The 23,021-nt window shown below is 48.4% G+C and overlaps 2 protein-coding genes across 11 annotated transcripts in view; one reads left to right on the forward strand and one right to left on the reverse strand.

The window, feature by feature from the left end:
- The window catches only part of TRIP12 (thyroid hormone receptor interactor 12), a 335,873-nt gene that overhangs the window by 277,860 nt on the left and 34,992 nt on the right, over positions 1 to 23,021 (reverse strand). For 5 of the 9 annotated variants that reach the window (XM_063915616.1, XM_063915615.1, XM_063915613.1 and 2 more), the window contains exon 1: positions 22,090 to 22,606. The exons of 1 other annotated variant lie outside the window; for it this stretch is intronic. The gene's annotated coding sequence lies outside the window, so the exon portion shown is untranslated. Of the gene's footprint in view, positions 1 to 21,984; positions 22,049 to 22,089; positions 22,608 to 23,021 lie in introns of those variants that run through there. 3 more of the 9 variants (XM_063915614.1, XM_063915607.1, XM_063915609.1) reach the window with 2 other exon arrangements.
- Positions 22,663 to 23,021, forward strand: part of FBXO36 (F-box protein 36) — a 399,365-nt gene continuing 399,006 nt past the window's right edge. For both annotated transcript variants that reach the window (XM_063915617.1, XM_063915618.1), the window contains exon 1: positions 22,663 to 22,832. In XM_063915617.1, coding sequence (XP_063771687.1) covers positions 22,737 to 22,832 — 96 coding nt within the window. In that variant the 5' untranslated portion in view covers positions 22,663 to 22,736. The remainder of the gene's footprint in view (positions 22,833 to 23,021) is intronic.

Genomic DNA, 23,021 nt, shown 5'->3' on the forward strand with positions numbered 1-23,021 from the left:
TCTTTCTGGAAGAAAATCGACAGGGCCGAAATTTGAACCTTAATGGACCCCAATTTGAGGCCCATAGACACTCCTGTTTGCAGGAAATGCAGGAAACGACCGAGTTGAAATTTCTTTGTGGGGCCTTCCTGGCCTCACACCACGCAACATATTTTCGCCACATGTGGTGATAATGTTGTGCGGTCACCTCCTTTCTGGCTTTGACCAGGGTAGGAATGACCTCTTCCGGAATGCCTTTTTCCCTTAGGATCCGGCTTTCCACCGCCATGCCGACAAACGCAGCTGCGGTAAGTCTTGGAACAGACATGGTACTTGCTGAAGCAAGTCCCTTCTTAGCGGCAGAGGCCATAAGACCTCTGTAAGCATCTCTTGAAGTTCCGGGTACCAAGTCCTTCTTGGCCAATCCGGAGCCATGAGTATAGTTCTTACTCCTCTACGTCTTATAATTCTCAGCACCTTAGGTATGAGAAGCAGAGGAGGGAACACATACACCGACTGGTACACCCACGGTGTTACCAGAACGTCCACAGCTATTGCCTGAGGGTCTCTTGACCTGGCGCAATACCTGTCCCGTTTTTTGTTCAGACGGGACGCCATCATGTCCACCTTTGGTATTTCCCAACGGTTTACAATCATGTGGAAAAAACTTCCCGATGAAGTTTCCACTCTCCCGGGTGGAGGTCGTGCCTGCTGAGGAAGTCTGCTTCCCAGTTTCCATTCCCGGGATGAAACACTGCTGACAGTGCTATCACATGATTTTCCGCCCAGCGAAAAGTCCTTGCAGTTTTTGCCATTGCCCTCCTGCTTCTTGTGTCGCCCTGTCTGTTTACGTGGGCGACTGTCGTGATGTTTTTCCCACTGGATCAATACCGGCTGACCTTGAAGCAGAGGTCTTGCAAAGCTTAGAGCATTATAAATTTACCCTTAGCTCCAGTATATTTATGTGGAGAAAAGTCTCCAGACTTGATCACACTCCCTGGAAAATTTTTTTTTTTTTTTTTTCTTGTGTGACTGCTCCCCAGCCTCTCGGGCTGGGCTCCGTGGTCACCAGCATCCAATCCTGAATGCCGAATCTGCGGCCCTCTAGAAGAGGAGCACTCTATAACCACCACAGGAGAGACACCCTTGTCCTTGGATATAGGGTTATCCGCTGATGCATCTGAAGATGCGATCCGGACCATTTGTCCAGCAGATCCCACTGAAAAGTTCTTGCGTGAAATCTGCCGAATGGAATTGCTTCGTAGGAAGCCACCATTTTTACCAGGATCCTTGTGCAATGATGCACTGTTTTTAGGAGGTTCCTGACTAGCTCGGATAACTCCCTGGCTTTCTCTTCCGGGAGAAACACCTTTTTCTGGACTGTGTCCAGAATCATCCCTAGGCACAGCAGACGTGTCGTCGGGATCAGCTGCGATTTTGGAATATTTAGAATCCACCCGTGCTGTTGTAGCAGTATCCGAGATAGTGCTACTCCGACCTCCAACTGTTCCCTGGACTATGCCCTTATCAGGAGATCGTCCAAGTAAGGGATAATTAAGACGCCTTTTCTTCGAAGAAGAATCATTATTTCGGCCATTACCTTGGTAAAGACCCGGGGTGCCGTGGACAATCCAAACGGCAGCGTCTGAAACTGATAGTGACAGTTCTGCACCACGAACCTGAGGTACCCTTAGTGAGAAGGGCAAATTTGGGACATAGAGGTAAGCATCCCTGATGTCCCGGGACACTATATAGTCCCCTTCTTCCTGGTTCGTTATCACTGCTCTGAGTGACTCCATCTTGATTTGAACCTTTGTAAGGGGCCCTACACACTCGGCGATGCGCCGCCGAGGTGCCCGACGGCCGATACGGCCGACGAGCAACCCGGCGGCGGGGGGGCAGTGACGGGGGGAGTGAAGTTTCTTCACTCCCCCCGTCACCCGGCTGCATTGAAGTGCAGGCAAATATGGACGAGATCGTCCATATTGGCCTGCATGCACAGCCGTCGGGAGACCAGCGATGAACGAGCGCGGGGACGCGCATCGTTCATCGCTGGAGTCTCCACACTGAAAGATATGAACGAGTTCTCGTTCATTTATGAACGAGATCGTTCATATCTTTCAGAATATCGGCATGTGTGTAGGGCCAGAATGTGTTCAAAAAAAAATTTTTAGAATAAGTCTCACCTAGCCTTCTGGCTTCAGTACCACAATATAGTGTGGAATAATACCCCTTTTCTTGTAGTAGGAGGGGTAATTTAATTATCACCTGCTGGAATACAGCTTGTGAATTTTTTCCCATACTGCCTCCTTGTCGGAGGGAGACCTTGGTAAAGCAGACTTCAGGAGCCTGCGAAGGGGAAACGTCTCGACATTCCAATCTGTACCCCTGGGATACTACTTGTAGGATCCAGGGGTCCTGTACGGTCTCAGCGCCATGCTGAGAACTTGTCAGAAGCGGTGGAACGCTTCTGTTCCTGGGAATGGGCTGCCTGCTGCAGTCTTCTTCCCTTTCCTCTATCCCTGGGCAGATATGATCTTATAGGGACGAAAGGACTGAGGCTGAAAAGACGGTGTCTTTTTCTGCAGAGATGTGACTTAGGGTAAAAACGGCGGATTATCCAGCAGTTGCCGTGGCCACCAGGTCCGATGGACCGACCCCAAATAACTCCTCTTCCTTTATACGGCAATACACCTTTGTGCCGTTTGGAATCTGCATCACCTGACCACTGTCGTGTCCATAACATCTTCTGGCAGATATGGACATCGCATTTACTCTTGATGCCAGAGTGCAAATATCCCTCTGTGCATCTCGCATATATAGAAGTGCATCCTTTAAATGCTCTATAGTCAATAAAATACTGTCCCTGTCAAGGGTATCAATATTTTTAGTCAGGGAATCCGACCAAGCCACCCAGCTCTGCACATCCAGGCTGAGGCGATCGCTGGTCGCAGTATAACACCAGTATGTGTGTATATACTTTTTATGATATTTTCCAGCCTCCTGTCAGCTGGTCCTTGAGGACGGCCCTATCTATAGACGGTACCGCCACTTGTTTTGATAAGCGTGTGAGCGCCTTATCCACCCTAAGGGGTGTTTCCCAACGCGCCCTAACTTCTGGCGGGAAAGGGTATACCGCCCATAATTTTCTATCGGGGGGAACCCACGCATCATCACACACTTTATTTAATTTATCTGATTCAGGAAAAACTACGGTAGTTTTTTCACATCCCACATAATACCCTCTTTTGTGGTACTTGTAGTATCAGAAATATGTAACACCTCCTTCATTGCCTTTAACGTCTGGCCCTAATAAGGAATACGTTTGTTTATTCACCGTCGACACTGGATTCAGTGTCCCTGTCTGTGTCTGTGTCGACCGACTAAAGTAAACGGGCGTTTTAAAAACCCCTGACGGTGTTTTTGAGACGTCTGGACCGGTACTAATTGTTTGTCGGCCGTCTCATGTCGTCAACCGACCTTGCAGCGTGTTGACATTATCACGTAATTTCCTAAATAAGCCATCCATTCCGGTGTCGACTCCCTAGAGAGTGACATCACCATTACAGGCAATTGCTCCGCCTCCACACCAATATCGTCCTCATACATGTCGACACACACGTACCGACACACAGCAGACACACAGGGAATGCTCTTAACGAAGACAGGACCCCACTAGCCCTTTGGGGAGACAGAGGGAGAGTTTGCCAGCACACACCAAAAGCGCTATATATGACAGGGATAGCCTTATAATAAGTGCTCCCTGTATAGCTGCTTTTATAATATAATTTTTGCCACTATTTTGCCCCCCCTCTCTTGTTTTACCCTGTTTCTGTAGTGCAGTGCAGGGGAGAGATCTGGGAGCCGTCCTGACCAGCGGAGCTGTGTAAGGAAAATGGCGCTGTGTGCTGAGGAGATAGGCCCCGCCCCTGTTCCGGCGGGCTCATCTCCCGCTCTTTAGTGTATTCTGGCAGGGGTTAAATATCTCCATATAGCCCCGGAGGCTATATGTGAGGTATTTTTTAGCCAAATAGGTTTTCATTTGCCTCCCAGGGCGCTCCCCTCCCAGCGCCCTGCACCCTCAGTGACTGCCGTGTGAAGTGTGCTGAGAGGAAAATGGCGCACAGCTGCAGTGCTGTGCGCTACCTTTAGAAGACTGAGGAGTCTTCTGCCGCCGATTCTGGACCTCTTCATGTTTCAGCATCTGCAAGGGGGCCGGCGGCGAGGCTCCGGTGACCATCCAGGCTGTACCTGTGATCGTCCCTCTGGAGCTGATGTCCAGTAGCCAAGAAGCCAATCCATCCTGCACGCAGGTGAGTTCACTTCTTCTCCCCTAAGTCCCTCGTTGCAGTGATCCTGTTGCCAGCAGGACTCACTGTAAAATAAAAAACCTAAGCTAAACTTTCTCTAAGCAGCTCTTTAGGAGAGCCACCTAGATTGCACCCTTCTCGGCCGGGCACAAAAACCTAACTGGCTTGGAGGAGGGTCATAGGGGGAGGAGCCAGTGCACACCACCTGATCGGAAAGCTTTACTTTTGTGCCCTGTCTCCTGCGGAGCCGCTATTCCCCATGGTCCTTTCAGGAACCCCAGCATCCACTAGGACGATAGAGAAATAAATATATATATATATATATACACATACATACATACATACATACATACCTCTGACGTCCTAAGTGGATGCTGGGGACTCCGTCAGGACCATGGGGATTAGCGGCTCCGCAGGAGACAGGGCACAAAAGTAAAAGCTTTAGGATCAGGTGGTGTGCACTGGCTCCTCCCCCTATGACCCTCCTCCAAGCCTCAGTTAGATTTTTGTGCCCGGCCGAGAAGGGTGCAATCTAGGTGGCTCTCCTAAAGAGCTGCTTAGAGTAAAAGTTTGTTAGGTTTTTTATTTTCAGTGAGTCCTGCTGGCAACAGGCTCACTGCTACGAGGGACTTAGGGGAGATAAGTGAACTCACCTGCGTGCAGGATGGATTGGCTTCTTAGGCTACTGGACACCATTAGCTCCAGAGGGAGTCGGAACACAGGTCTCACCCTGGGGTTCGTCCCGAAGCCGCGCCGCCGACCCCCCTTGCAGATGCCGAAAAGTGAAGGTCCAGAAACGGCGGCAGAAGACTCTTCAGTCTTCATAAGGTAGCGCACAGCACTGCAGCTGTGCGCCATTGTTGTCAGCACACTTCATAGCAGCGGTCACTGAGGGTGCAGGGCGCTGGGGGGGGGGCGCCCTGGGCAGCAATGATAGTACCTTATTCTGGCTAAAAATACATCACATATAGCCCCTGGGGGCTATATGGATGTATTTAACCCCTGCCAGGTCTCAGAAAAACGGGAGAAGAAGCCCGCCGAAAAGGGGGCGGGGCCTATTCTCCTCAGCACACAGCGCCATTTTCCCTCACAGAAATGCTCCCCTGCACTGCACTACAGAAACAGGGTTAAAACAGAGAGGGGGGGGGGGGGGGGGCACTTATTTGGCGATATGTATATATATATTAAAATGCTATAAGGGAAAAACACTTATATAAAGGTTGTCCCTGTATAATTATAGCGTTTTTGGTGTGTGCTGGCAAACTCTCCCTCTGTCTCCCCAAAGGGCTAGTGGGGTCCTGTCCTCTATCAGAGCATTCCCTGTGTGTGTGCTGTGTGTCGGTACGTGTGTGTCGACATGTATGAGGACGATGTTGGTGAGGAGGCGGAGCAATTGCCTGAAATGGTGATGTCACTCTCTAGGGAGTCGACACCGGAATGGATGGCTTATTTAAGGAATTACGTGATAATGTCAACACACTGCAAGGTCGGTTGACGACATGAGACGGCCGGCAAACAAATTAGTACCTGTCCAGGCGTCTCAAACACCGTCAGGGGCTGTAAAACGCTCATTTACCTCAGTCGGTCGACACAGACACAGACACTGACTCCAGTGTCGACGGTGAAGAAACAAACGTATTTTCCTTTAGGGCCACACGTTACATGTTAAGGGCAATGAAGGAGGTGTTACATATTTCTGATACTACAAGTACCACAAGAAGGGTATTATGTGGGGTGTGAAAAAACTACCTGTAGTTTTTCCTGAATCAGATAAATTAAATGAAGTGTGTGATGATGCGTGGGTTTCCCCCGATAGAAAATTATTGGCGGTATACCCTTTCCCGCCAGAAGTTAGGGCGCGTTGGGAAACACCCTTTAGGGTGGATAAGGCGCTCACACGCTTATCAAAACAAGTGGCGGTACCGTCTCCAGATAGGGCCGCCCTCAAGGAGCCAGCTGAGAGGCTGGAAAATATCCTAAAAAGGTATATACACACATACTGGTGTTATACTGCGACCAGCGATCGCCTCAGCCTGGATGTGCAGCGCTGGGGTGGCTTAGTCGGATTCCCTGACTGAAAATATTGATACCCTTGACAGGGACAGTATTTTATTGACTATAGAGCATTTAAAGGATGCATTTCTATATATGCGAGATGCACAGAGGGATATTTGCACTCTGGCATCAAGAGTAAGTGCGATGTCCATATCTGCCAGAAGATGTTTATGGACACGACAGTGGTCAGGTGATGCAGATTCCAAACGGCACATGGAAGTATTGCTGTATAAAGGGGAGGAGTTATTTGGGGTCGGTCCATCGGACCTGGTGGCCTCGGCAACAGCTGGAAAATCCACCTTTTTTACCCCAAATCACATCTCAGCAGAAAAAGACACCGTCTTTTCAGCCTCAGTCCTTTCGTCCCCATAAGGGCAAGCGGGCAAAAGGCCAGTCATATCTGCCCAGGGATAGAGGAAAGGGAAGAAGACTGCAGCAGGCAGCCCATTCCCAGGAACAGAAGCCCTCCACAGCTTCTGCCAAGTCCTCAGCATGACGCTGGGGCCGTACAAGCGGACTCAAGTGCGGTGGGGGGTCGTCTCAAGAGTTTCAGCGCGTAGTGGGCTCACTCGCAAGTGGACCCCTGGATCCTACAAGTAGTATCCCAGGGGTACAGACTGGAAATTCGAGACGTCTCCCCCTCGCAGGCTCCTGATGTCTGCTTTACCAACGTCTTCCTCCGACAGGGAGGCAGTATTGGAAACAATTCACAAGCTGTGAATTCACCATTCTAATCCATCTGGCCAAGGTTTGCTTATTAGCAGGCCAGCCACATTTGCGAAAACCAAAAAAGTACAAAAAAAGGGATTCCGACCTCCTGATGGAGGCCGTCCTTTCCACATAAACATGGAGAGCCCGTACCACATCCAAAGACCATTCTTTGGAGGATAGACCAGAAGAGGTGAAGGCCGGAACCACAATCTCCTGGTTAAGGTGAAAAGATGATACCATATTAGGCAAATAACCAGGGTGAGTTCGAAGAACAGCCCGGTCACGGTGAAAAATCAGAAGGGGTGGACGACAGGACAAAGCACCTAATTCTGACACCCTCCTAGCAGAGGCAATAGTCTACAGAAATATTACCTTAAACGTAAGGCATTTAAGGTCCAGACTTAAGAGGTTCAAATTAACTCTCTTGCAGGGCATTCCAGATGACAGACCGATCCCATGGAGCCACAGGAGGGACATAGGGAGGCTGAATCCGTAGAACACCCTGAGTGAAAGTGTGAGCGTCAGGAAGAGACGCTAATTTTTCTCTGAAACCACACGGACAAGGCAGATATATGAAACTTGAGGGAGGCCAGACGACGGCCCAAGTCTAGGCCTTGTTGTAGAAAAGCCAAAAGTCTAAGTTTTGAAAGGAGGTCTTGGCGTTGAGAAAGTAGAAGAGAACACTATCGAGAGACCCTGCAGGTCTGAGAACCAATGCCATCTGGGCCACGCTGGAGCGACTAGAAGTAGTATTCCTGAACTTCCATATTACTTTGGGCAGGAATGACACTGGAAGGAACACGTATGGCAGCCAAAAGTTCCATGGAATTACCAGTGCGTCCACGAAGGCTGCTTGAGGATCCCTTGTCCTTACTCCGAACACCGGAACCTTGTGATTGTGTCAAGATGCCATCAGGTCTACATCTGGTAAATCCCACTTGTCCACTAAGAGTTGAAAAGACTTCGGGATGAAGACTCCACTCTCCAGCGTGCACGTCCCAATGACTAAGGAAGTCTGCTTCCCAGTTGAGGACGCCCGGAATGAACACTGCCGATATGGCTGGCATATGGCGTTCCGCCCATTGGAGGATTTTTGACACTTCCATCATTACCATGCGGCTTCGAGTGCCGCCTTGATGATTTATGTACATCACCATGGTGGCGTTGTCTGACTGTACTTGAACAGGCCTGTTCTGTACCAGAGGCAAGGCCAGTATCAACGCATTGAACACTGCGCGCAATTCCAGAAAGTTTATCGGGAGGAGAGATTCCTCCCTGGTCTACCGACCCTGGAAAGAGAGAGTGTTGCTCCAACACCACGCCCTAACCTTGCAGACTGGCGTCCGTTGTCAGGCGGACCCAGTTGGAGATCCAGTTCAGGGACAGCCCCTGCTCAACTGTGTGTCACTGAGCTGGTGGCTACAGGACAGACGAACCTCCGGAGTCCAGGAGATCATTCGAGACCTGACCCGATGAGGCAGGCAGTCCCATTTGGAAAGGATTCCCTCTGCAGAGGACGGGAATGAAATTGAGCGTACTCCACCATGTAGAAGGCCGACACCATGTGGCCTAGTACTTGCATCGCCGAGTGTATCGACACTCTCTGGCGAGAGAGGAAGTATCTGATCTTTTCCTGAAGTTTCAGGTCCTTCTCCAGAGACTGAAACATGTGTGTCCAGCAGCGCCCCCAGGTGCCCCATGCTCCGAGCAGGGACCAGCGAGGATTTCTTCCAATTGATGAGCCACCCGTGGACTTGTAGGAATTGGACAGACTTCTCCAGTTGACTGAGGAGGACATCTTAGGAGTTCACCAGAATCAGCAAGGTCGTCCAGATACAGCAGGATCCGGATTCCCTGACGATGGAGGAAAGCAGTCATCACGGCCTGACCTTGGTGAAAATGCGAGGTGCTGTGGCCAGTCCAAATGGCAGGGCCTGGAACTGAAAATGAAGGTTGCCAATAGATATTGCTGATGCGACATAGCAAGTATGTGCAGGTAAGCATCCTGTATGTCCAGGGTTACCATATAGTCCTTGGGTTCCATGGCAAGCACAATAGAGCGTAGAGTTTCCTATACGGAATTTGGACACTTACAAACTTCTTCAATGATTTGAGGATAGTCCGGAAAGACCAATTTGGTTTCGGAACTAGAAACAGGGTCGAATAGTATCCCCCCTGCCTCTCTCGGACAGAGGTACTGGCACTACCACTCCTGTTTCCAGGAGAGATTGTACAACCACCAGGTGTAGAACTTGCGTTTTCAACGGATCCAAAGGGATACCCGTTGAACAGAACTGGCAAAGGGGACGTCTCTTGAAAGATTGCGTACCCGTGAGAGACAACTTCCCGCACCCAGGCGTGTGAAGTGGTCTTTAACCAGGTCTGGGCAAACTGCAGAAGTCGGCCTCCCACACTGGGGTCCCCAGGGGGGAGGCCCGCCCCATCATGCAGCAGGCTTGTCTTGTTTGGAAGCAGGCTGACGGGCAGCCCAGGATTGTTTAGATTTGGGCTTAGTGGTTTTGGAAGTACGAGCCTGTCTCGGGTATACCTGACCATTTGCTTTACTTGGAGGTCGAAAGGAACGAAAAGTTAACCTTCTGAGCAGAAGGATTTATACTTGGGAGAAACGCAGTCTTGGCCATCGACAAGTCAGTCACCATCTTGTTCAGAACCTCCCCAAAAAGTACGTCTCCCTTGAAAGGAGGAACCTCCAAGGTCTTTTTAGAGTCCTGGTCAACTTTCCAGGACCTCAACCACAGAATCCGGCAAGCCAGGATAGACGTAGTAGATGCCTTGGCCGCCATGACCCCTGCATCAGAGGCCTTCTCCTGGATATAGTGAGAGGCTGTGGTAATATACGACAGATATTGTCCGTCAGTGTCAGAAAAAAAATAAGATTTTACTTACCGGTAAATCTATTTCTCGTACTCAGTAGTGGATGCTGGGGACTCCGTAAGGACCATGGGGAACAGACGGGCTCCGCAGGAGACAGGGCACCCCAACAAAGAATTAGGAATACTGGTGTGCACTGGCTCCTCCCTCCACGTCCCCCCTCCAGACCCCAGTTAAGGAAACTGCGCCCGGAAGAGCTGACAGTACAAGGAAAGGATTTTGGAATCCAGGGTAAGACTCATACCAGCCACACCGTATAACTCGTGATAAACTTACCCAGTTAACAGTATGAACAACAATAGAGCATCAGATAACCCTGATGCAACCATAACATAACCCTTATTTTAAGCAATAACTATATACAAGTATTGCAGAAGTAGTCCGCACTTGGGACGGGCGCCCAGCATCCACAACGGACTACGAGAAATAGATTTACCGGTAAGAAAAATCTTATTTTCTCTAACGTCCTAGTGGATGCTGGGGACTCCGTAAGGACCATGGGGATTATACCAAAGCTCCCAAACGGGCGGGAGAGTGCGGATGACTCTGCAGCACCGAATGAGCAACACAAGGTCCTTATCAGCCAGGGTATCAAACTTGTAGAACTTTGCAAAAGTGTTTGAACCCGACCAAGTAGCTGCTCGGCAAAGCTGTAATGCCGAGACCCCACGGGCAGCCGCCCAAGAAGAGCCCACCTTCCTTGTGGAATGGGCTTTTACTGATTTTGGAGGCGGCAATCCAGCCGCAGAATGAGCCTGCTGAATCGTGTTACAGATCCAGCGAGCAATAGTTTGCTTTGAAGCAGGGGCACCCAGCTTGTTGGATGCATACAGGATAAACAGCGACTCAGTTTTCCTGACTCCAGCCGTTCTGGCTACATAAACCTTCAAAGCCCTGACTACATCTAGTAACTTGGCATCCTCCAAGTCACGAGTAGCCGCAGGCACCACAATAGGTTGGTTCAAATGAAAAGATGACACCACTTTTGGCAGAAATTGCGGACGAGTCCGTAATTCTGCCCTGTCCATATGGAAAACCAGATAGGGGCTTTTATGTGACAAAGCCGCCAATTCTGACACACGCCTAGCCGAAGCTAAGGCCAATAGCATGACCACCTTCCACGTGAGATATTTTAACTCCACGGTTTTAAGTAGCTCAAACCAGTGTGATTTCAGGAAACTCAACCCCACGTTAAGATCCCAAGGTGCCACTGGTGGCACAAAAGGGGGCTGAATATGCAGCACTCCCTTTACAAACGTCTGAACTTCAGGAAGAGAAGCCAGTTCCTTTTGAAAGAAAATGGATAGGGCTGAAATCTGGACCTTAATGGACCCCAATTTTAAGCCCAAAGTCACTCCCGACTGTAGGAAGTGAAGGAAACGGCCCAGCTGGAATTCCTCTGTAGGGGCATTCCTGGCCTCACACCAAGCAACATATTTTCGCCATATACGGTGATAATGTTTAGCTGTCACGTCCTTCCTAGCCTTTATTAGCGTAGGAATAACCTCATCCGGAATACCTTTTTCTGCTAGGATCCGGCGTTCAACCGCCATGCCGTCAAACACAGCTGCGGTAAGTCTTGGAACAGACAGGGCCCCTGTTGCAACAGATCCTGTCTGAGAGGCAGAGGCCATGGGTCCTCTGTGAGCATTTCTTGCAGTTCCGGATACCAAGTTCTTCCTGGCCAATCCGGAACAATGAGTATTGTTCTCACTCCTCTTTTTCTTACGATTCTCAGCACCTTGGGTATGAGAGGAAGAAGAGGAAACACATAGACCGACTGGAACACCCACGGTGTCACTAGTGCGTCCACAGCTATCGCCTGAGGGTCTATTGACCTCGCGCAATACATTTGTAGCTTTTTGTTGAGGCGGGATGCCATCATGTCCACCTGTGGCAGTTCCCAACGACTTGTAATCTGTGTGAAGACTTCTTGATGAAGTCCCCACTCTCCCGGGTGGAGGTCGTGCCTGCTGAGGAAGTCTGCTTCCCAGTTGTCCACTCCCGGAATGAACACTACTGACAGTGCTTTTACGTGATCCTCCGCCCAGCAAAGAATTCTGGTGGCTTCCGCCATCGCCACCCTGCTCCTTGTGCCGCCTTGGCGGTTTACATGAGCCACTGCGGTGATGTTGCCTGCCTGAATCAGCACCGGTTGGTTGCGAAGCAGAGGCTCCGCTTGACTTATGACGTTGTATATGGCCCTTATTTCCAGGATATAGATGTGCAGACAAGTCTCCTGACTTGACCACAGACCCTGGAAATTTTTTCCCTGTGTGACTGCCCCCCACCCTCGGAGGCTTGCATCCGTGGTCACCAGGACCCAGTCCTGAATGCCGAACCTGCAACCCTCGATAAGGTGAGCACTCTGCAGCCACCACAGAAGAGACACCCTGGCCCTGGGGGAAAGGGTGATCAGCCGCTGCATCTGAAGATGCGATCCGGACCACCTGTCCAACAGATCCCACTGACAGGTCCTCGCATGGAACCTGCCGAAGGGAATGGCTTCGTATGACGCCACCATCTTTCCCAGGACTCGCGTGCATTGATGCACCGACACCTGTTTTGGTTTTAAGAGGCCTCTGACCAGAGTCACGAGCTCCTGAGCCTTCTCCGCCGGGAGAAAAACCTTCTTCTGGTCTGTGTCCAGAATCATGCCCAAGAAGGGCAGACGCATCGTAGGAATCAGCTGCGACTTTGGAATATTCAGAACCCAGCCGTGCTGTTGCAACACCTCCCGAGAGTGTGCTACGCTGATCAGCAACTGCTCTCTGAACCTCGCCTTTATGAGGAGATCGTCCAAGTATGGGATAATTGTAACTCCTTGCTTTCGCAGAAGCATCATAATTTCTGCCATTACCTTGGTAAATATTCTCGGTGCCGTGGACAGACCAAACGGCAACGTCTGGAATGGGTAATGACAATCCTGTACCACAAATCTGAGGTACGCCTGATGAGGTGGATAAATGGGGACATGAAGGTATGCATCCTTTATGTCCCGAGGCACCATATAATCCCCACCCTTCCAGGCTTGCGATGACCGCTCTGAGCGATTCCATCTTGAACTTGAACCTTTTCAGGTATATGTTCAGGAATTTTAAATTCAATATGGGTCTGACTGAACCGTCCGGTTTCGGTACTACAACATGGTCGAATAATAACCCTTTCCCTGTTGAAGGAGGGGAACCTTGACCACCACCTGCTGAAGATACAATTTGTGAATTGCAGTTAACACTGTTTCCCTCTCGTGGGGGGAAGCCGGCAGGGCCGTCTGTGAGGGGCATCTTCTCAAAGTCCAGCTTGCATCCCTGAGACACAATATCTATTGCCCAGGGACCTAACAGGGAGTGAACCCACTTGTGGCTGAACTTACGCAGGCGTGCCCCCACCGGGCCTAGCTCCGCCTGTGGAGCCCCAGCGACATGCGGTGGATTTTTGTAGAGGCCGGGGAGGACTTCTGTTCCTGGGACCTAGCTGTGTTGTGCAGCTTCTTTCCTCTGCCCCCGCCTCTGGCAAGAAAGGACGCACCTCGGACCTTCTTGTTTCTTTGTTCTAAAGGCTGCATTTGATAATGTCGCGCTTTCCTAGGCTGTGCAGGAATATAAGGCAAAACAACAGAATTACCAGCTATAGCTGTGGAGACCAGGTCCGAGAACCCTTCTCCACACAATCCTCAGCCTTCCATATGCCTCTTAAGTCGGCATCATCTGTCCATTGCATATTCTACAGGACACGTCAAGCAGAAATCGACATAGCTTTGACTCTAGGACCCAGTATACTCATGTCTCTTTGGGCATGTGTTATATATATCTACACACTAGGGTCTCAATCTCTGCTGATAAGGTACCTGTCCACTCTGCCCCAGCGCTATAAACCCATGCCGACACAATCACCGGTCTGAGTAGTGTACCAGAATGTGCACGCCATCTGCAGGATCCCTGAGAATAGCTGTTACGACAGGTTACCTTTTGGGCAAACGTGACACCCTAGGGGAAGATTCCCATCGTATCCTGGCCCTAGTGGGGAAAGGATACTGCCTGAGAATTCTTTGTGGGAAACTGCAGTCTCTTGTCTGGAGATTCCCACTCTTTTTCCTCATGAGAGGAGGGAAATTTACCTCCGCTTTCTTCCCCTTAAACATGTGTACCCTTGTGTCAGGGACAGAGGAGTCATCAGTGATATGCAAATCATCTTTTATTACAATAATCATATATTGAATACTTTTCTGCCATTTTTGCTGTAACTTTGCATTATCGTAGTCGACACTGGAGTCAATCTCCGTGTCGACATCAGTGTTTATTATTTTGAATAGTGAGAATTGAGAGACACTGAAGGTCTCTGCGACATAGGGACAGACATGGGTAGATTTCCTGTCTGTTCTCTAATCTTTTGTGCAATAAATTCACCTCAGCACTTACACATATCCAACAGGTGTCGGCGTTGACGGAGACACCCTCACACACATATTTGCTCTATCTCCTCCTTAGGGGAGCCTTTTACCTCAGACATGTCGACACACACGTACCGACACACCACACACACAGGGGATGCTCTATTTGAAGACAGTTCCCCCACAAGGCCCTTTGGAGAGACAGAGAGAGAGTATGCCAGCACACACCCCAGCGCTATATGACCCAGGAATCACACAGTAACGTAGTGTTAACCCAGTAGCTGCTGTATATATTGTTTTTACGCCAAATTTATGTACCCCCCCACTCTTTTCACCCTCTTCTATCGTGCTTCTGCAGGGGAGAACCTGGGGAGCTTCCTCTCAGCGGAGCTGTGGAGAGAAAATGGCGCTGGTGAGTGCCGAGGAAGAAGCCCCGCCCCCTCAGCGGCGGGCTTCTGTCCCACGATTTTGTGTAAAATAATGGCGGGGGCTCATGCATATATACAGTGCCCAGCTGTATATATGCTCTATTTTGCCAGGAGGTACTCAATTGCTGCCCAGGGCGTCCCCCCCTGCGCCCTGCACCCTACAGTGACCGGATTGTGTGGGTGTAATGTGGGAGCAATGGCGCACAGCTGCAGTGCTGTGCGCTACCTCATATGAAGACAGGAGTCTTCTGCCGCCGATTTTGTTGTCTTCTTGCTTCACTCGCCGGCTTCTGTCTTCTGGCTCTGCGAGGGGGACGGCGGCGCGGCTCCAGGAACGGACGACCAAGGTTGAGTTCCTGTGTTCGATCCCTCTGGAGCTAATGGTGTCCAGTAGCCTAAGAAGCGCAACCTAGCCGCAGTTAGTAGGTTTGCTTCTCTCCCCTCGTAGCAGAGAGTCTGTTGCCAGCAGCTCTCTCTGAAAATAAAAAAATCCTAATAAAATACTTTCTTATTAGCAAGCTCAGGAGAGCTCACTAAAGTGCACACAGCTCTGACCGGGCACAGATTCTAACTGGAGGAGGGACATAGAGGGAGGAGCCAGTGCACACCAGTAGTCCTAATTCTTTCTTAGAGTGCCCCGTCTCCTGCAGAGCCCGTCTATTCCCCATGGTCCTTACGGAGTCCCCAGCATCCACTAGGACGTTAGAGAAATTGGTATTGCACTACTTTATGTATCAAGTGTTCCACACACCATATAGATTGTAAGCAGGGCCATCTTGATCATCTAATTATGTAAATTGCAGCCTCAACATGTAATATGTAAAAACTTTAAAAATATGCATTATATAAAATAAAGTTGATAGTTACATGTTTCCTATTACTTATCGCTATCCAAATGGAGCACACTAGTAAGTAAATGTTCAGTGTACAACTTCTGCATGATCTAGCAGAACAAGGGTTAATTCACAACAGTAAGCTCTACCATATGACAGTATCCAATGCATCAAGTCAGATCTGCTGCAAGTTCACACGTGGAGCATAAATATTGAATGCAGATTGTGGCTAGCTGCTCTATTTATAACACTGCAAACACTAAGGGCTTCACAGGAATTAAAGGAACAGTGGTGAGGAGGAATTATTTCCTATTTCAAAGTATTGTTTAGATTTATAGTCTGGCCAGGAAACCATTCTGCCCAAAAAAAAAAAAAAATTTTTTTTAAATATCTAGCATATCTGGATTCATGTTTATTCATTAAAATCTTTACTACAGATTTAGAAAGACCCTGCTGACTCTTGGGAGGGGGGGGGGGGGGGGGGGGAGAATCAATTTAGCACACTGCGCTATTCTGGAATGGCATATGACATCTAGCCACACTGCAAGTTCTACATTGCACCCCCTAGAGGTGGGCAGGAAAGAATGTGATGTCTGCAGTACTGTTTATGGCTGATACGTGTGCAGGCCATTGCAAAAGCGCTCTGCAGCATACTGCTCAGAACTGAATTCACCCATAGATAAGACTCCTAAATTCTATATTATTTTTTTCCATCCCCAATCTATTCTAAAACGTAATTATGGTTTGTGTTATAAGACTTCACACTAGGCTGTTTTAGCACAGCGCTGTGGCCTGGACAATTTTTAAAGCGCATAATGCACCCTGCCTCTTTAGCAGCACCCTGTGCATACGCACAGTCACTTTAAGGGGAGAGCTTTGGGGAACCCGAGCACCTCCGTAAGTGCTACCCCCATTTGTGATGTTGAGGGTGCTGCACCACCCCCAATAATGAAGCCATGCAGGGAGTACACGTATGCCATAGAAACAGGGTACCATCATCATCACCAGGTCAGCAAAGCGTCTGACACAGCTGGCTGACCAGGTTGGAATGCCTGTCCTTGATCCACAGATTTAACAGACACTGGACCTCTATACTGTAAAGCTTTCCTGATTGAGTCCTATATGACAGCCCAATGTGTCTTTTTTTCCAGGTGGGCATTTTTTCCTTTTTGACTAATCACCAAATTATTATATTTTGAAATATGATTGAAAAACAGTCATAAATGACCATGTTAGCAATCCCAATAGATGTTTACATACATGCATATATAGGTATTTGACATCTGTAAATGCATATGCACAACTCCAGACCAGTGTTCTAATATAGGAGACAGATTATCCGACAAAGGGGGTAATTCAGACCTGATCGCTAGGCTGCGTTTTCTCACAGACTGTGCATGCACTGCAATGCGCAGGCGCGTCTGATGACTGCACTGGGCATCGGTGAATAGCAACAGGATGGTGCTAAAAAAAAGCGATCACCCATGCGATCGCAAGGAGACTGACAGGAATAGGGCGTTTGTGGCTGTTTTCAGGGAGTGTCTGGAAAAACGTAGAAGTGTCCAACGTCAATTCTGGTCCTGAACAGCCTGATGTGATCACAGCGGCAGAGTAAGTCCTGGGCTGCGCAGAAACTGCACAAAATCAGTTTGTGCAGCTCTGCTACACATGCGTTCGCACACTTGCACAGCTAAAATACACTCCCCTGTAGGCAGCGACTATCTGATCGCAGGGCTGCAAAAATCGCTGCCCAGCGATCAGGTCTGCATTACCCCCAAAGTGCCTGATTCAGAGAAGGCAGTCGAACACATGTAAAAATGCTAATGCCACAGAGGGTATCTGTAGGAAAAAGGACGACTCCTACTAACATCTGTAATACAAGTGCTGCATGCAGAGATGCAGCATCAGATCACCGGTCAATATGTTGGCAGCATCATTCATTTGAGTAAGTCAACGTTTACTCAGAATGACCACCGGAACTGCTCAGCCAAGGCGTCTGAACACAAAACTACATGACACGCCCCCATTTTTGTGAACACTGGCAAGCACTGCCCACCCCCCGCGCAAAATGCAAGCAGTCTGTCAATTAGGCTGTGACTTGGGGTCACTGCATGCGAGGATGCAGGAACTGTTCTGCACATGTGCACCTGCTTCACCTTCAGGTTTATGCACATATCTGAATAAGGACCAAAAGGAAAACAAAAACTATAAGAAAAAAATCAAGATGAAGCAAGACCTGTTTGGCAAAACAAAGTTTTGTAGAATTATTACATTTATTCAAGCGACAGTCACCAATGTGCGTGTCATATGATGCTGCTAGAAGAAAACAGAAAGTGCTGATCTTAGAGTGTGGGGTCTATGGGGGTAACTCCAAGTTGATCACAGCAAGAAATTTTTTAGCAGTTGGGCAAAACCATGTGCACTGCAGGGGGGCAGATTTAACATGTGCAGAGAGAGTTAGATTTGGGTGTGGTTTGTTCAATCTGCAATCTAATTTGCAGTGTAAAAATAAAGCAGCCAGTATTTACCCTGCACAGAAATAAAATAACCCACCCAAATCTAACTCTTTCTGCAAATGTTATATCTGCACCCCCCCTGCAGTGCACATGGTTTTGTCCAATTGCTAAAAAATTTCCTGCTGCGATCAACTTGGAATTACCCCCTATGTACTAAGCCTTGGAGAAAGATAAAGTACCAACCAGCACCTGTCATTTGTAGAACACAGCCTGTAACATGGCAGTTAGGAGCTAATTGGCTGGTACTTTAGCTCTCTCAATGACTTCGTACATAGACCCCTGTGGCCACTGTAACAGTAAGGGGGCAATTCTACTTTCAGCAAAGTATTCCCAGACATCACCGCAACAATGTCCACCTGCGCTCAATACTAGTTAATCTCCTTTTCATGTGCATCTCTATGGGGAGAGAGGCGAAACGAGCGAAGGCAGTGTACGAGTGCCTTTACAACACTTCCACATAACTGGGAAATTAATGGACCCCTAACAGTCCAGGATACTGATGATAATTAGTGGCCTATTTATCAATTCATATATGCAGAATAAGATACATGGAACTATTAAGTATCACCTCACTGTACTATGGAGGTACCGCAGCAGGTATCTCCATATCTGCTGCGTTCCTTCCATTTTTGACAGCAGCCACAGCAACATAGGTTTCTATGGGGGCCCGAGATGCTGACTGATTTACCAACCTCTGTAATATGAAGCATTCCAGAGCTTGGCCCAGACATCTTCAGATGGCGTTAAATATAGCGCAGAGGATAAAGCAGCTGACTAACAAAATTATAAAGAGAGGGTTCCACCAGAACCCTTCCCAGCAGTGGCTGTCGCAGATGTGTGGTCAGTAGATCGTACATGTGCAGTAGCACTCTGTGGACTAAAAAAAAAAAAAAAAGGGCGTGAAGTGACTGCGGATGCTTTCGGAGACCCTGTCTCTGCTTGTGAATTTTCATACGTTTGGGCAGTACATCATTTCTTATTGCTGTGAATAGCAAGTGCAATTATCAGATCTAAAGCCCACCAACTGATATACATGCCCCTTACTGAGCATAGCAATGAGGACTAGTATGGGTATGACAAAAGGGGAAAGGAAAATGAAGCATGCCCACTGTTTGTTTGGCCAGCTCAATCTGAAGACCAAGGAGGATTCTATTCAGTACAATATGCCCCCGAACATCGTTGCGATGCCAGTCTACGCAAATATACGCTAGTTACAGTAGCGCCGACATTGCATGTTTTCCCTCGCACCACTATGATGGCATGATGCAATCTGCTGTCCCAGAACAGTATACTGCGTTGATGTTGGCAACTGAATTCCCACCAACATCTCCACCACCACCACCCTTACTCACCATCTGTTCCAAATGTTGCCGTCACCTTATTTTTGTTTATGCAAAAACAACTAAGTAAACCAGTTTTACATAAGCAATCCACTTTTCTTTTCTTTTTTTTTTTTTAAAAAGGCGGCTCGGGAGGGGGAGGATGGTGAATTAATTTTGTTCAAGTTTTTTTTCTTTTCTTTTTTTTTTAGAAAGCGAAGTAATGATGGCGGGTACACAATAGGCGATACGCCGATATAGTTGGCACACACTGAACGATATCGTTAACCATATCATTCAGTGACATCACGCTGTGGCCATCCAGAACATGCAGTTTTGGACAATAAGTCCAAATTGAGCTGCATGCACAGCCGACAGTGGAGGTCGGCAACGATGCGTGGGAGCGCACATCGTTTGTTGTTTGTAGCATACACACTGGGTGATATTACAAACAATATCGCTCAGAAGGGTGAAAATGAGCGATATAGCTTGTAATATCACAACCCAAATCATGCTCTGTCCTTCATTAGCATAAGGACGCTAGCGATATCGCTAGGTTTGATGTGCAGCACTGGAAACCTAGCAACTGTCGCAAGCGTTCGCAGGAACGTGCAATCCTGCGTACACACTGAACGATGTAAGCGATGTCGTTCCAAAACGCCATTTTGGAACGACATAGCTCCAGTGTGTACCCAGCTTAAGTTTCACAAAGGATATTGGTAAACCATTTTACCCCACTGACCAACGTGACCACAATTAGAATAAATTAAAATAATTTATGATCAGGTACAAAAGATCTTCAAAAACGGTATGGTACCTAAAATAAATAGGATTTAACCAGATATTTCCTTACGGTTTATATGAACTTTCAGCTTGTTGTTAAATGTAAACAGAAATGCAATATATACCGTAATAAAGATTTACATCCACTTACCTCACTCATATGTTCCGAAAATATACAGTTTACAATAATCATGTTATTGTAGTTATTACATTCTCTCAAAAGAAGTATATAAATACATCGCTAAATAGGGTTGTTTAACTGCTAGTAACAATGTCCACACATAGCAAGAGAGACTTTCAGAACAAATGAAACCTTGTGTGCCATTTCTACGATGTGATACATTTGGAGAAGGGGCTAGTACATACTCAACCTGTAATACTAGTGCGAGAGCAGGTCACACAACAGCAGTGTATCCAATTTGTTTACCTAAATGAGCGTCTCTAAAGTACTGCCATGTGCCTGAGCAGGCTACCACCATCTCCCCCATTCTCCTGCGTGCAACAGTTCTGCTTGGGAGAACACAGGGAGACCCTGAGATCTGACATGTCACTGCATTATACACTGCAGCCTGACAGCATCTGTATATCCAGCACGTATACACACCAGGCCATTACTAGAGCTTTCTCTGTTATCCTACAAATCGAATACAAAAATAACTCATAGCCCACAGGCTATACATGATTTAACCAAAATCAACACACTGAGGTCAGAGGCAGATACACTGTACTGACCTCTATGACATACCAGGAAAAGCTATTTCGTAAATCTCTGTCACCTTACTAACACTCCACGCAAAGCTCAGCAGTGAGGAGATAGTAAAGTGGGAACTAATCAGGTCTAGTACCTAGAACGTCACTAGGCCAAATCCTCCAGCAGGAACAATAACAGGAAGCTGGATGTGACAAAGAACCTAGCTCCAGACATGCCCATTAGAGGGGCACAGGATTAGGATAAGGGGGATATGTGGCAAACAAATTATGACTGCCCACATCAAAATCCCAAGGAGATTCTGTTATTGATGTCATGCATAAACATGACCATGGTGGGTGAGGGTAATATGGGCAATTCCCCATACAGATCTAGAAATCCCTTAAAGCTCCTACTTGGGGGTCTATATCACATAGGAGGTGCCATTGTTTTCAAGTGTGACAATAAATAAAAACACAATATGCAAGTATTGAAATTCTAATAGTAAAGCTATGAACCATTATGCAGTATCCTGTACAAGCAGCCAGCTCTAGCAATAGTCACAGTATGAAAATAAACCCTAATGGCCAACTCATAAACCGTACCCAGGGTCTGACTACACTTTCATTATTTATATATTGTTCTAGGAAGTAAATCAGTGAGAATTCACAAGTGTCCTTTTCTGAACAATGGATTACACTCAAACTTGTACATGTACAGACACAACCCAATAACACTGATCACTAGTAAAAATAAATACTATCTTAAGTGTAGGCCATGCTAATAGGATTTGTGTATTAATCCTAGTGCAACATCCATACAGAGGCATTCCGTGTGCACACACACACTATATATAATTATAGGCCTCTGATACTGTGTTCTCCAGCAGCTGCAGTCCCAGGCCCAGCATTAACCTGCTCTCAGGCTAATAACATTGAGAAAAACACAAGGCCCAGAGGCAGCTGTGTATCTACATGTATATTCTGTATATAGCAGCAGTAGTGTCCTATTGTAGTGCACTGTGTGCATGTGTTGTTATTATTCCCCCCCACCCCCATCAGCCAGGCTGGCGTCCCTCACCTCTAATAACACGGATGTCTGTGCACTTCCTATCATTATCACAGCTACCTCTCAATGTAGCCACCAGCGGTCCCCGTTCGGCCCTCCCAGGACTGCCCCATATACCTCTGTCTCCGCCGCACTCCCCCAGGCGTCTCCGCTGCTCTCCGGCTCCTGCTTCTCACCGATCAGCTGAGGACGCGAGGCCCAGATCCCTCCGCGCACTATTTTATCTCTCTGGATCTTTCCGCTAACACCGAACTACTTCATAGTGTCAGAGCAAGGCCTAGCCGGTATCCCTCCGCGGACTACTTTACAAAAAGGGGAAACGCAGGTCCCGGGGACTGCTGCCGTGTCCCCCTCCCACCGTAAGGAGGTGAATAGCGCCTCACTTACTCCCTGGATGTAGTGGCGAGCCTGCCGTCCGCTCGCTGAGGGAATTTTTTTTGTCGCTTTATAAACCGTCGGTTTCTTTAACAAAATGGATTTTCGGGTACAGTTGGCTGTCCCCACAGAACCCCATCCGCTGGTTCAACTCGGTTTATTTCCGCCAGGGTCACCCCCCTGCCGAGTAGGCAGTTAAACAACACGGTGTGCCGCTCCGTATGACCGAGTCCCCCGGTGGAAGTGTTATGTGTCCACTGCTTATTGTTCAGGATGTATTGCGAGGCGGACGGATCTCGGGAGAAGATTCTCCGCCTCTGCGCGCAGGGATCCCTGTGGGGAAGGGGTGATCCGCCCCGGTTTCTCTGGCAACCGCGCGAGCGTCTAAGATGGCGGCTCTATTGCCGGTGGTTCTGTACGAGGAGAACGGGCAGGCGCCGGCGCCCAGCAAGGACTTCTACCAGCTGCAGGTCTGCCGCGGCGAGGTCAGTAACGGGGCCGCTGCCCGGAGCAGTGTTTCGGTAGTTAATAGGACGGACTGGAGTATGTGCTTGTGTGGGGAGCCGAGTGCGATGTTGTGTGAGAGGCGGGGCAACGAGCAGGAGCTAATGTGCCTGTGACAGCTCGGGGGAACTACAGTTCCCAGAATGCCTTTGTTCCGAGGGGAAATGCTG

This window comes from Pseudophryne corroboree, chromosome 4 (assembly GCF_028390025.1).
Source record: "Pseudophryne corroboree isolate aPseCor3 chromosome 4, aPseCor3.hap2, whole genome shotgun sequence".
NCBI lineage: Eukaryota > Metazoa > Chordata > Amphibia > Anura > Myobatrachidae > Pseudophryne > Pseudophryne corroboree.